Source organism: Mus caroli, chromosome 18 (assembly GCF_900094665.2).
Source record: "Mus caroli chromosome 18, CAROLI_EIJ_v1.1, whole genome shotgun sequence".
NCBI classification, from domain to species: Eukaryota; Metazoa; Chordata; class Mammalia; order Rodentia; family Muridae; genus Mus; species Mus caroli.
In genome coordinates this window covers 50827854-50842514 of record NC_034587.1, presented here as the reverse complement: position 1 = coordinate 50842514, position 14661 = coordinate 50827854, and the positions used below count along the sequence as shown (strand labels likewise).

General features: G+C 39.2%; 1 protein-coding gene across 10 annotated transcripts in view; it reads right to left on the bottom strand.

Annotated features, from left to right (window-relative positions):
• Nucleotides 1-1331: 1331 nt before the first annotated feature.
• Nucleotides 1332-14661, bottom strand: part of Csnk1g3 (casein kinase 1 gamma 3) — an 84101-nt gene continuing 70771 nt past the window's right edge. For 6 of the 10 annotated variants that reach the window (XM_021150498.1, XM_021150495.2, XM_029471805.1 and 3 more), the window contains 3 exons: nucleotides 8700-8806; nucleotides 8178-8201; nucleotides 1332-3681 (listed from right to left, as the gene is read on the bottom strand). In XM_021150498.1, coding sequence (XP_021006157.1) covers nucleotides 3627-3681; nucleotides 8178-8201; nucleotides 8700-8806 — 186 coding nt within the window. In that variant the 3' untranslated portion in view covers nucleotides 1332-3626. The remainder of the gene's footprint in view (nucleotides 3682-8177; nucleotides 8202-8699; nucleotides 8807-14661) is intronic. The other 4 variants (XM_029471806.1, XM_029471807.1, XM_021150497.2 and 1 more) reach the window with 1 other exon arrangement.

Sequence of the window (14661 nt, the reverse complement as noted above, 5' to 3'; positions counted from 1 at the left end):
AGACTAGATCTCACTCTAAAATCACACTGCTTTCTCTAGATAAAACCTGCTGATTACCTGTCATCATCAGATCATTCTCCTGGCCCTGTGTGTTATGTGTTGTGTGTCATCATACACACACTGTGCTGGAGAGTCTCATGTTAACTTGGCACAAGTCTTCTGACCGGGGGCGAGAGGGGGGGCAATTAAGAAAATGTCACCATAAGATCTGGTTGTAGACAAGCCTGTAAGGCATCTTCTTAGTGAGTGATGGACGAAGGCCCTGCCCACTGTGGTCCTGGGCCCTATAGGTAGAACATCCCTGGGATGGTGATCCTCGGTTTTGTAAGAAAGCAGGCTGAACAAACCACGGGGAGCCAATAAGCAACACTTCTCCATGGCCTCTGCCTCAGCTCCTACCTCTAGGTTGATACCCTGTTTGAGTTTCTATCTGTGACTTTCTTCTATGAAGAACAATGTTGTGGAAGTCTTAAGCCAAATAAACTGTATTGTTTATCTTCCACAAGTTGCTGAGTTTCGTTGCAGCAATAGAAACCTTAAGATCTACACAGAACCCAGAGGAGGACATTTATCACTTTCCACACCCATCTGAGGCAAGATCTCCACTGAACCTGGATGCTGACTGGCAGCCAGCATGCCCCGAGTGATCCTCCAGCTACCGCAGGGCAATGCTGGAGTAAAAGGTGCATGCATAATTACACTGGCCTTTTACAGAGGTTCCTGGGATTTGAACTTACGCCCTCACACTTATATAGAAAACACTCTTACCTGCTTAGTCTCCTCCCTAGTCCATTCTTCCATGCCGTTTCGAAGTCTCTGGTGCTCAATGCACATACTAGTCACAGACTAAATGGTTCTGCTTGCCTTATCTTGCCTACAGTATCCTTCAGTAAACAAGGCTCCATTAACACTGTTTGGTAAAATGCTTAAAGGACCTATCATAATGAGAAGTCAAATTATTGGTGCAAATATATTTATGTTCCTCATCTGAAATGACTTTATTCACTTAAAATTAATTAACTGAACTTTCAAAAATAGCATGACTTCGTGTGTTTCAAAACAGAAATAAAATCACTGTTAATTAAGTTGTTAGAGGACAGCTTTAACCAATTGCTCTATTAAGTAACTCCAAAAATTTAAAAATGAAAACAAAGCAAGCTTAGATCCTTCCTGTGATCTGCTCCTTACAACTGCACTCCCATCGAACAGAGACAGACACAAAATGACAAAAGCAGCTTCCTTCTGCTCTGCCTCTTAGAGTAAGTAGTAAACCAACAGAAGTTAATTTTTAAAGCTCTGTGCAGCACTGAAAAACATTAGTTCACTCGTGGTTAGAGGAAAGGGGAAAGAGCGAGTTTAAAAAAACTACCTTTATTTATTTCTTTTTTTTTTTCAGTTACATACTTTTAAACAGGGCTGTGTTTCAGTATTCAGACATTCAGGCAATGTTGATTTCATTAGTGTTGACAGAAAAGAAGCATAGAAATGCAAAACATTGTTGGCTTAACCTGGACATACCTGCATCACCTATTCCTGACCAGTCTGTGTGCCAAAGACGACTTCTCCAGCACGAAAACGGAGCACTTAAAAATATTGCAAAAAAGCAAATGTCTACACACTGGCCTTTGCAGCAAATAAGGGTATTCATACTTTTAAAATATTTAAGTCCATAATTGGATTAATATACACACCTTCTTATGTATAAGGAGTTCAGATCATATAAACACTGTACAGTCCAAAAACCCTACTGAGAATAAAACTAAATAGGTTTATGATAAGAAATACAGATATCGCATGTATTTACAAATATCATAGACACACAAATTTGGTCAAATACTGTAAAGAAGTGGTTTCACATTATAAATGGCCAAAATATCCATCTACCTTGCTCAGAGCAAACAAAATAAAAAAACTCAGTATTTAACTCCTGCAGTTTAGATATCATGACAGTATACAAAGAGAATGGAAACTGTTGATCAAATTATACAGCAAATATTTTCTCAGTTGAGTGTAGGTCTTTAAAATCAAGAAAAAAGATAAACAATGTCCTGACCTGGGATGTTCATGTGGGCGCCCAATTTATCAAAAACAACACATTGAACTTTTGGCTAATAAGAAAAATAAATTACAAAATACAATTAAATACCTGTAAATTCAATAAGGAAGTAAAAAAATGTGGATTCATTTCCTTTAATACATATTTTAAATGTTACCTTGAGACAAAAAACAATAAATAAGCATACCTGAAGGCTCCCACTTAAGACAGAGGGGAGAGCGCAGGGAGGAGGAGCCACGGTTTTCTAAGTAGGAGACAATGTGTGATATGATCAACAGCATCTGTCTGGCCAGCCTTTTTAACTCTCGACCACCCGGCTGACAGGATGAGACACAAAGTATGCCTGTGTCCTCATGGCGTAAAACAGAGCACACTTGCAAAGTGGGATGGACTTGGCGAAAAACAGAACTGTTATGCTGTGCATATGCAGGCACTGTGAAAGCTACGGAGGCAAAGCACCCAGCCCACCCTCTCCAGAACATTCTCCACTCAGCCACATTATTATGCTCAAGACAGGAAATGTCAGAGAACTAGCAAAGCTGAACACACGAGACTAGTGTGCACAGAGGGCAACAGGGTGACCCGGTGCTTATTGCTGGGAGTAGGACTCTTTTCTGCATCTGAAGAGCGGCATCACAGGCAGCCACCACTCTATGGCACGTCTTCGGGTTTCTGCTTCTGAGAGAAATGTGGCCACGGGGCAGTAGGCTCTTAAGGGGCTCCAGCCTTACACACTGAAACAAGTTTCACATTGTTATCCTTTCCTTAGTGTGTTTTTTAAACTCTCCCATACATTACTTCTCCAGGACTCATTTCTTGCCATCTAGTATATATTATCATCTGGAAGCAGAGTGACATTAAACAAACGTTCCTGGCGCTCCTGCTTCTTCTGCAGCTGCACTTCACACAGTGGCGCCACAGAAGCCGAGCTCGCATTGCCAACAACTGCTGATTTATTTACCGCCACCGTTTGCCAATCCCATAGTACATTTTCCTCAGTACCTCTGGGCAGTGACTGTACCATGATTTCACAGAGAGAATGTCAATATGATTCACGAATAACAGTACCATCGGTCATACTGAAATCAATGCAGATGCCACAAAACAGGAACTGTTCAAGAAAGTTGTTTTTAATATTTGGGCAACTGTTTTCTCTGCTGCACTATCCAGTGGGAAGAAAATTCCTGTTTGATTATGCTTTTATAGAAAACATAAAGAAATCAAATTAGGTACAATTAGTTGATATTTGGACACCTGTATTGTTTTCTAGAATAGAAGAGCCTCTGAAAAATGTCCTATGGAACTGTGTTCATCAATACCACTTCATTGGTCCATTCAATTCAATGATGGGCAAAGCACTCGCGTTTTGACAAAATTTTAAAGCTTCCATAAAGTTAAATTAAGGGTGGGGGAATGAATGTAAGACAATCACAAAATGAAATATGAAAGTATGACATTTTTGTTTCAAGAGTGAGTCCTTGAAAATATATGTGGTCACTATAGAGATGATTTTAATCACGAAACAGCATATGAACATGTAAGTAACTCCCCAGGATCTGTCTGTGTCCAGTCATTTGTGACGTTGTATGGTTTTCCTTTTCCTTCGTTTGAAAAAGCAGCAGCACCTGTAGATAAAGACAACACCCCATTATTATAGAAACACTAAAGCTACTCCAGGTTGAACTTATCACAGTAATTGAGAAGGGCAGAGAAAGCAACAGGCTCGTGCAGGACAGATGAGAGAAAACATGTCAGCCAAGCATGGTATTAGTGAGCCTACGGCAGTTATGGCTGTGTCCTATTGGCATGCCTTCTGTGTACAGCAGGACATTCAAAGACTTCTCTAAAAACTGAAACACTACAGTGCTCTGACTCGTTTGACTCGGGACATTGGAGAGTCGGGGGGGNGGGGGGGGGGGGGGGGGGGCGGGGATGCTTTTATAAAGCTCATCTGTACAGTTGCTCCCTTTCTTTCTGAGAGTTTTGATTCCTGAAACCACTGTTACAGAAGCAATAATGACCTTATTACTAGGGATCTTGTTTTAGTACAAATCAGTTTAGATTCTAAAACAAAACAAAAAACCAGCATCAATCAACCTCAACCAGTATCAATCAAATATTCTACCATATTTACGAAACAGAAAGAGAAAGTAGATTAAGTACAGGACAAAGACTGGAATTTTCTTTCCGTTTTTTGGGGGACAGACTCTAATGGTGCAGGCGGCCTCAGGCTCACTATGTAGCTGAGGATCATATGAACTCTTGACCCATTTGCCTTCGCGTTTATTTTTTTCTTTATCATTTTAAGAGTCAAAGGCTACTGTAAGTTATTTAATTTTGATCAAACTAATTTTATACTTAACATTTAAAATCACAGAGCCAAGATGTCCATGTTATAACTCAAAAACTATGTTTTCAAGGCTTATTTTTAAATATATAGTTTAAAAAAAAAACAATTCAAACACTATATATTTAGTCCTTGTCTTTTATCTATATACAACTTTATCTTTGTGAGGCAACTGCAATGGGTGGGAGAGTATATGTATCTGTGTGTATGATGAAATAGTCACAGGCCTAAAGCAGAGCTACTGCCATCCAACAAGGACTAAGAATAATACATTGTTTCAGGAGTTAAAAACAAAACAAAACAGCCGCATTTACTTTAAATTACATGAACCTAATCCTTTCTCAAATTTCAGATATATAAGATTTCAAAACGAGAAAGGCAAATGGAATCTTGCTTGGTGGGCAGAACCGAGCCCGACTCAGTCTTCAGGGCCACTGCAGTTGGTCAGCAGACAGACAGTCAAGGCCACCCTCCAATGTAGAGTTTAGGTTCAGCCTCGAATACATGACACCCTGTCTCAACTGGAGGGGGAAAAAAAATTATTCAAGTAAATCTTGCAGTTACTAGACAACACCCACAGGGTAAAAGCTAAAATGAAAAAAAAAGTTATTTAAAAGAAATAGACCAAAATTTTATAATATTGTTTAAAAATCTAGTGATATTACAGGGAAAGTTCAGTGTTGTTTAATATAAAGCTCCTGCTCATGGTATTAAATGTTCCTATCTATGATCATTTGTCACTTCAAGCCCTAAAGTACATTCCTTCAAAAACCTCTCTACTAAAGAGCCATTTTAACTACATAGGCCTTTCCAGTGGCAAGTGCAATCGGCACGGTCTTGACACAAGCCTGCCTATGCTGCTCTTGTATTCACACTGCATTCTTTGGTTTTGCTTTGTTTATGAAATTGAAGTTCTTCACATTGGCTAAATAACATTTCGTGAATAAGGGAACTATGGCCAAGCATTTATTTGAAACCAAAAAGAGATTTAAGATGAATTCTAAGAGGACAAGTCCTGTAAGTTAAAAACAATGTAAACCCTGTAACTTCTAGAATGCATGGCATACTATTAAGGCGACCACCACCAGAGGGCAGCATTGATGCATCTTTATAAACGCGCCTACCAGCAAAGAGTAAACTGAAATGCTCCTTTTAAAGATCAAAGTCACTTCAAAACCAGCTGATTCATGGTCTTGATGACTAAGAAATTGTCACCTTCTTAACTTGTCTCTCAGTACCCAATCTGGTAGTGCCTCTCTCATGACACCGTCTTTTTTGTGCACTTCCTATTATTTTTAAATGATTTTGCTTGCCTTAGTGCCTTCCTCATTCTAGAACTAAGCTGTGCAGTGGCTAGCACATAGAACTGGCTCATCAAAAGGCACAACTCGGCCACTTGTTTAGTATACACTGAAGGATTTACATCATTGACACAACTAAATGCTACAGTAGGTTCTAGCTAAAAGTATATGTGTATGCTAAATCTGGAGTCCTTACCACAAGGCACAAACTCTACCAGAGGCTACAAAGTGAATATTTCAGTACTACTACGAGGCCTTTCTGGAGAAAACTGAGCTGGAAGGCATTCGTTAAGTGTTGAGTCTAAATATCAAGATTAAGACAGTCGGTATAGTTTTTGTATCCAACAATACTTAAGTTAGAAAAGAGCTATTTAATAAATGGGAAGAATTTAGCTTTCAGAACTAAAAGTGAGACACTGAGAACCAGAGTGAGGTGGTGTGAATACTGCACCAGTGTGAACAAACGGAAATGAACAGCCTGTGCCATGGGAATTCATCTTACGATCACAGTGAACTCGGCTCTGCTGTTCACATCACACCTCCGATACACCTTGCCCACTGCTTTGTCATGGAGAAAGCACTTTCGCTTTGTTTTCCTGGACCTGTATTAAACCCTGACTTCTCTCAATCAAACTGAAGCATGTTCTCCTGACTGGATCTGAGGCTCTTCCCTACCCTTCTACACTGACCTCCAGCACCACCCTTGCTAAAGACTCTTCTGCACCCAGCCTGCGCCACCCACGCACGACTTCAGAAGCTGCTTTCTCAGTCTCTTCAGCCTTGGCGTCATGAGCACGTAGAAAAATGCCTATCATGACAACTAATACTTTATCTTGACAAATAAGCATCTTACCTTAAAATTAATACCTCATGTGAAATTTCTTATCTTTCGATATCTCAGCTAGGCAAGAGTTGTGTAAAGAAACTGATAGGCAGATTAACAAGACAGCAGTAAAATATAGTGTCAGGTTTAAATGGGGGTGGGAAGAAAAAGGAGGCGACACAATCCTCCATTGCATTCTTCATTCTTGTCCTCCAAGGCTCTGGAGAGAAGGGCCAGGCTATCTGAGCGCACACCCAGAGACATCACAGCTAAGTCATCCTTGAAAGCCACTCTGTGAAACATTCTCTCTCTGATTACTCAGTCAGGAAGTGACCCTTTTCTTTACCGGGTGAAAGCTGCACCATGTACTAAAATCTACTAATGCAACTGCAGTCTCTCCTGCTAGTTTGTGAAATCCACTATTCTGAAATCTCTGCAGTGTTAACTACTGGACATATAAAGAGCGGATAGACCGGATCAAAAGTCTGTGTCTAGGAGGATGTGAACCCAGTCCCAGGTTTAACAATGCCGTGGAACAGTGCAGGAAGAAGCCTTCTCCTGTGAAGAGCACGAATGGCAGCCAGTGATGAAGCACAAAGAGGCGTGGTAATAGCTAGAGTCCGTGCATGTGACAAACCTGAGCCTTACCAGTCACTCCCTCTCTCACCGCCCTATGACATGGGCATTATTCGCAGCATTTTAGGAAAAGAAACAAGCCTAACAAAGTAGCCCACAGAGGAGCGGAAGGGCACAGCGAACACTCACCGCAACGGCATGTGCATCAGACTTGCCGTGCTGCCACCCGAGATAATAACTGTCTTAGCACTCACAATCATAAGCCACTGTAGTTCAATTTTTTATTTAATAACAAGTAAATAGCTGACTATGTCTTGAAATATACTAAATTCGGTCACACCACCATTCAATTCTGAAATGAAACTGAAATGGGTCACTGCTTGGTAAGAGAAATATGCACAGCAGTTTCCTCGTTTTCAGCTGGTGGATGAGTGTTTAAGGATGTAATCAGATGACTGGCGGGCTTTAAAACTGACTCCTCTAAGGCTTCAGTTCACTGCAGAACTCACTCAAAATCTGTCTGGAAATTGAGAGAGAAATCTAAACACAGAATTCCACCTGAAGGCAAAGACCAGAAAATAAATAAAATTTAGTATCCTTTCTCCTAGGAAGAATATTACTAAGAACTATTAGAGGGCTTTTAATGTACTGGTTAGTAAATGAGATAAGACTGTAGTGATGCTGTAGGAGGAAAGAATACGTATCCAAAGGTTGAAAACAGAAAAATATAAAGTTTAACTCAAAAACTCAGCTTTCTATTTAAGAAATAATAAATAAAAACTCCCATGCTCCAGAACAAATGCGCAGGCAAAAGCAGGTTGGCATACCATCTATGCAGTTAAGGAGTGCCCCAAAACTATGTCACTTAGAGCAAAAAAAGCCGCAGCAGGCAAAACAGCTCCTCAACAATTATTTCTTGCTTTTCAAGGGCTAATGTTATTGTTATCAAATAATATTATTTTACCAATTGTAATTTCTAAGTAAAGATTTTTTGTTTGTTTATATTAAATGGTGTTAAATCTTGAAATTATAGTCAATGGAGCTATTTCTGCCTGCCGACACTTGGGAACTCACCACATATTCAATACTTTCTGGCAGCTATACACAGAAAAACAAAAAGAAAAGGACAAGGGAGAGAGGGAGAGAGAAATCATCACAAACAGCCCACAGTTAGATGATCACACTCTTGTTCATGCACTGCTTTTCCAGCAGCGCTGCTATAGTCCACATCCTTAACAGTAATCTTACAGTAACGTTAAACATGCAGCATCCTACAATACCAAGCACTTACACTCACAGAAAAGTAATAATACAGCAGTGGTAGCCATGAATGTGCCTAAATATCAAAAGCTGAAAGTATCCTATTAATGTTAAATGAAAATTTGAGCACAGTTTCTAAATAACTATTTTTATATTAAGAATGCATTTACTAAATACTTTAAAAGTACTTCTTTAAATAGTCATTAAGATAATTATATCACTTCTTTTGTGTGCTCTATTCCCTACAGGGGGAAAAATTGTATGGAACTATAAAGCTGAAACGTGCAAAGTTATGAACCAAAAAAAATTACCAGAATAAGCAAACTGACAACATACTTTGTTTCATCCATCACTTCCACTTCTGTAGGAGCTGTAATGGGTGCATTCGACCGTCCTGCCGTGGGGTCATCCGTGTTTAGCTCTCCGTTTGTAGAACTTACAACCTGGTTAATAAAGGGAAAGAATATTTATATATTCACATATATACATACATAATCACATATACTTAGTAAAGATTAAGGCATTTAAATTATAAAGTTAATATGAGGAACATAAAACAATTAGTAGATCAAAGCCATTCGACATGTGCTTATCTTCCTTTCCATCTTATAACTTCTATTTTCTGCTGCTTTCTAAAAGTAACTCCTACCTCAAGGTTTCCATCAGTTTCTCTTTACGCATGACTTATTCCCTCCTCCAATCTATAAGCGCTGAAACTTCTACCTCACACCGTCCAGTTTGAGGAACAACAGTACCATCCATTCAGCTAGCTGCTTAGACTCCACATTCAATCTGTGAGGAAGTCCGATGAGATATTCCCCCAAATGCATCCCCTATCTAATCGATTCTTACTATCTATTACTACTCCGACACCAGTACAAAACAGCATGACCTCTCTTAAGAGCAAAAACCTGTCAACTAATATTAGCTTTGACTTGCATTGCAAGTAAATATATTATCCACACAGCAACCAGAGTGCTCCTTTCCAGGTATAAACCTGGCTGTGATAATTCTGAAAAGTCCAACTCCTGGCTTCTCACCTAACTTAGAATAAAAATCAATATTCCTCATACCACGCTAACTTCCCACATAACTTACAGCCTGCCTGGCTCACTGATCTCTTATTATCATCCCCTTAGCTCACCAGCTTCTAAGAGACCAAGCTTCAGGCCTGGCATTATCCACTGCCACTGGCTAGGACTGCTTTTTTACTTATGGGCTGTCTTCTTAGATTCCTAGAGAGCATCTCTGACAGGCTTTTTCTACCATTCATCTAAAACTTCCATGCAGAAAAAGTCTTTATGTTGTACTTTATTTTTGATTCTCTGTATAAGTTATATGTGTTGACTTTTATTTATTTGTTTGTTTTTATTTTTGAGACACGGTAGCCCTGTGTGGTCCTGGCTTTCCTGGAACTTGACCTCACAGATATCTGCCCGCCTCTTTCCTAAGTGCTGGACTAAAGGCATACAATGACTACTTATTCCTTGGTGCATTTTTAGTTTTGTCTTGATGTTTTTACTTCCTGATTTATCTACTATGTTTTTAATATTCTGCCTCCAATAAAACTGTTTCATAAGAGCAGGAATCTCATCTCTTGCTCTTTGATATACCTAACACAGAACAGCTACTTTGTCAGAGTAAATAAATACTGCCATTAACGAATGAAAATTTAAGACACTTAAGATAAAAAAAAATAACAAAATTCCTAAATTATCGAAGGTCCTATAAATTCATTTAATCACCTTTATTTCTTCTTTCCTTGTAATTCTAAACTTGAAAAGATACATCCCACCCTCTCCTTAGCCCTAAGCTTCTCCCATTCATTTAATCCATATAAAAATTCCATCTTCTCTGTGTTTATTTAAATCTGAGAATTTCCTTGATAAATCTGGGAAAAAAAAAAAAAACCCTATATTCTGTAGGCTTACCTCATTCCCGATTTTCCTACATAACTTCTGTTTCTGTTGGCACCAGCTGATCACTCTATACTAAGATGGGTCCATACCAAAAGCTCTAGCTACAGCACTGAGAACTGTGCGAGCATTCGAGAGACACCTGATCGTGCTAAATCTCGGTGTTCTGGCCTATGAAATGGAAAAGGGTATTGTCTATTCAACCACCAGGCCGAAATGGAGCTCAGTGCACAGAGCCACAGATGAAGACATGGGGGCCATCACCACTCTCAGCCAGCCTCTTGCAGAGGTGCTTTACAGGGCACAAATGAAGGCAATCAACTAAGCAAATGCATTTGTTTTTTAATTTCACAAGTCAAATTCTAAAGATTGGGTCTATTCAGCTGGCATTTCTAGAATTATAACTGAACTGGAAGACTGAAATATCAGGGTTCTTCAGACTGACTTCTTTTCAGCAAAGTTTATAAAAATGACAGATAATCTGAGGTTTGGCATTTCAGAATATTATCAGATGTCTTATAGTTTACTGTTATTATGTTTAAAGACATTTGCTTTGACATTCTAACTTTGGGACAAAAATCAAAACCCTATCATAGTATTTTAAGGAATTAAACTGACTATATTTTTCTACAAAGTTTAAAATGGACAGCAGGAGGAGAGAGCCCACAAGCAACTTCCACAACAAGCCGCCCACAGTCAGATAAGACAGATGGGGTCCCAAAGCAGCAGCGCCTTGGTCAGAAGTGTCTGTGGGCAAGGTAGGAAAAAGAGGCTGCCACACAGTCCAGGCTCTCTCTGCCTCCCGAGAGCTGGCATCTCTATGCCCAGCTCATAGGCAATGGTTTTCAAAAACAAATTCATACTTTCCAAATATAAAAAAAAATTATAAAGCTACTTACAACATCACAGGTTCACAGTATCAGATAGACATCTAACCGATAAATACAGAAATACTAAAACATGCTCACAAACATATGTAAAATCTTTCTCTAAGACACTCATTAAAAACTACACTGATACATGAGATACAGCTAAAATAATATTTTTTACAGTTTATAGAACTTGAGCCAGTAAATGATGAATTACTACATACTTTAAAAACTATAACTACAGCATAATTCATAGTTTTTATGCTAAAAGATAACCCACAGTAACATGGCAGTCTGTGGACCACAGGTATAGTTTGCCATAATTAGTTTTCATTGTCTTTCAACCAAGATAAGGAAGATTTTCAACTTAACTTTCACTAATAGAGTCAGTAATTGTATCATATTTTCTCAGCATTCAAATCTTTCGAGAGGTTATTAAAAATTTGTTATTAAAACAGGCGATTACAATAAATGAATCACACTGATTCATATCAGTGAGACTCACCAGGAAACTTCCTAAACTAGTGTAGGATTATTTACATAATAGAAACAATTACTACATCCTCCTACAAATGCTCTTTTGAAGATGTCAGCACCCCAGAAAACTATGTGGAGAAGATGAAGTTATAATAGGCACTCAATTTTGTTCTTCATTATTAACTGTACATTATTAAAGATTTGATACAGAAAACTGAGATTTGTTTTAATGTTTTTAGTAAAGTACTATAAACAATTAGCACAATGGAAAACTCTCAGCAAAGTGAAAATTACTCTTCTCACACTGAACCATGTATATTCGCTGACACTGAAAGATACTTCTGTTTATATCATTTTTTAGTGTCAGTATTATCTATATTTGAATATGATACTATACATGCGAATAAATCAAACAACTTATTATGGCAGTTTATATTATTCTTTTCATTTTCCTTAATAGTACCTGGCTGCACTTGTCTTTTGCATGATTTATGATTTTATGATTGTCTTGGCTCAGGTTCTCAAAACATCATTCCTAAGGTTCAAATTAAAAACTTTCCAACTATAAAGCGGTCATTCGGCACACTGGTTTAACATTTTTCTTCTTCCTTTTGCTTACAGTTGCCAACTATCATAGAATCTATTTTTAATGGTGGTGAACTGAATGAAGCCGTAGCAATGAAAGTACAGCTACAATGGGATTGTGTCACTACTCCCTGTTAAGGCGGGTACATTTCAAGTTTCAGAGAGCTGATCCACCAAGGACAAGCACAGCAGACGCGGGTAGCAACAGCGCTCTTCCCCTTTCGGCCCCCAGATCCGGTCACTCTCTTTCCTCTCATCTCTAGTACTCATCAATGCAACTCAGTTGTAACCCAGACTATGAGCTTAAAGTTGGGAGCAATCCTCCCGGTGCCTCCTATGTGTTGTGATTACAGGCATAAGCTAACACACCCAGCTTCAGGCATAGACTTTTTATAGACTCTGACTCATACTCCTCTCCCCTTAATGAAGCCTTTATCAAAGTAATCTTTAAGCTTCCAGGGTAAAATGACAGACTGAAACTGCTTCTTTATAACACCCTGAAGGAGAGTCAAGAAAACAAAGTGTAGATTCCATTCCAAAGAGACACAGTAGAAAAACATGAATTTAAAAATGAAAAATAAAATAATAATTATTATTATTAATAAAGCTCCTGCATAGTCAGGGGAAGGACAACACAGCTTCTGCATGCACAGAAGCGCCATCTAAAGTTAAGCAAGGAGTCCTTGGTGAAAAGAAATCAGCAATCCTACCCAAAGAACCAGCACACAGTTTAGACAAACTCTGAAAACAGTTCATAGTTGTAGTTAGATAGTGACTCCTCTGCTGTAACAAGTCATCAGTGTAGAAGAGGTCCACTTCTCATGCCTCCAAGTGCTGTGGCAAGGTAGCAACTTAAGACGGAACCTTGTGTTTAAGACTAAATTACCCTGAGAGCCTGATAATGAGGAGCAATCACAGGTCCAGGAGCCTGGAACCAACCCCACGAAGGAAGCGTTAAGTAAGAGATAATTATAGCAGACAGTCATAAAGAGAGAGAGTCAGCAGCCTCAGCCTGAGCAGCACAGGGTACGGTAGTTAGTGACCCACCTTAATCACTAAGAGTTTGACCTGTCACTTAAGAATCATTGTGAATTCCAAAAAGCCCAAACCAGTCATCAGCTACAAGCCAGCCTCTGAAACCAGGTATCTGCCACAAGGTTCACTGCCACAGGACTGAGAACTCTCAAGTGCCACTGGGCTGATTGACATCTGCAGCCTCCAGCATATTCAAGGTTGCGCAGGTTTTAAAGGTGTAAAAACTGGCAGGTGTGGTGGTGCATGCTTTTTATCGCAGCACACAGGGGCAGTGGCAGGCTGATTCTCTGTAGGTTGGAGGACAGACGAGTTAATATAGCAGGTCCAGGAAGCTAGGGGCACATAAAGAGACCATGTCTCGAAAAGAAAACAAACCACAGAAGACTGGTCTGGCTGTACAGGTCTGAATGCAGGGCTTGCTTCTCCAACTTGGAATACACTACAGAGACATCTCTGGTTAGAACATTAGACATCCCAGAGTGTATAAACATAACCTTTGGGGTTCACTTTCTCTTCTACATTGCTGATTTTTGTTTCTGTATCCTGAATGAATTTTCTCACTGTGGACGTGGCCATCCAGGAATCACTGGTCGTCTTCAGGAACAGACCTCTGGACTCTCTGCCTGACATTTCAACTGTTGCACTAGCTTATGGTCTCCTGGATATACCATGCCTTTTCATGTTTCTGTCTTGTGAGTTTTGTGACTGCTGGTTAGCTCTTACATAAGAGCATTTCAGCTTGTTTTTAATGAACAGCCTATTTTGAACTCAACCCCAGAACCATTTGGGAAGAACAAAACACGCTGCTGATGTAACAGAGGAAATTAAAAAACATACATGATATAGAAATGCACTTAAGGTCAGTTAAGAGCCCACAAATGCACTACCTGTGACTGTAGACTAGGGGGAAAAGGCCAAAATAATATAACCTTCTGTAAAATTAAGAGAAGGGAACGGGTAAAGAAGAAAAACAACTGAAACTCAAGGTCCCATGTACTCGAGTTACCACCCCATGCAAAAAGACATGGGAACAACAGGAAGAGCAACGCGTCAGCCAACGGTCCCTGATGGACATGGATGCAAAAGATTCTCAAGCTGAATTGAAAACCACTAAAAAGAATCATACTCCATGATTAAACATGCTTTGTTACAGAGAACTGCACAAGAAATTTACTATATACATATAAATAAATGTAATGCTATATGTAAATATTCTTAGGGGAAATCATGAGTATCTCATTAGATGTATAAAGTACTTTTAACAAAGTTCTGCATCTCTTCATAACAAAAGCTCTGGGCAAAAAAAGGAATAGAAGGAGCATGCCTCAACATCATAAAAGCTCTAAACAACGTTGTACTGAGTTGGAATCACAAACGACATAAAGATATACAGATGCCTGTCCACTCCTCTTCTAT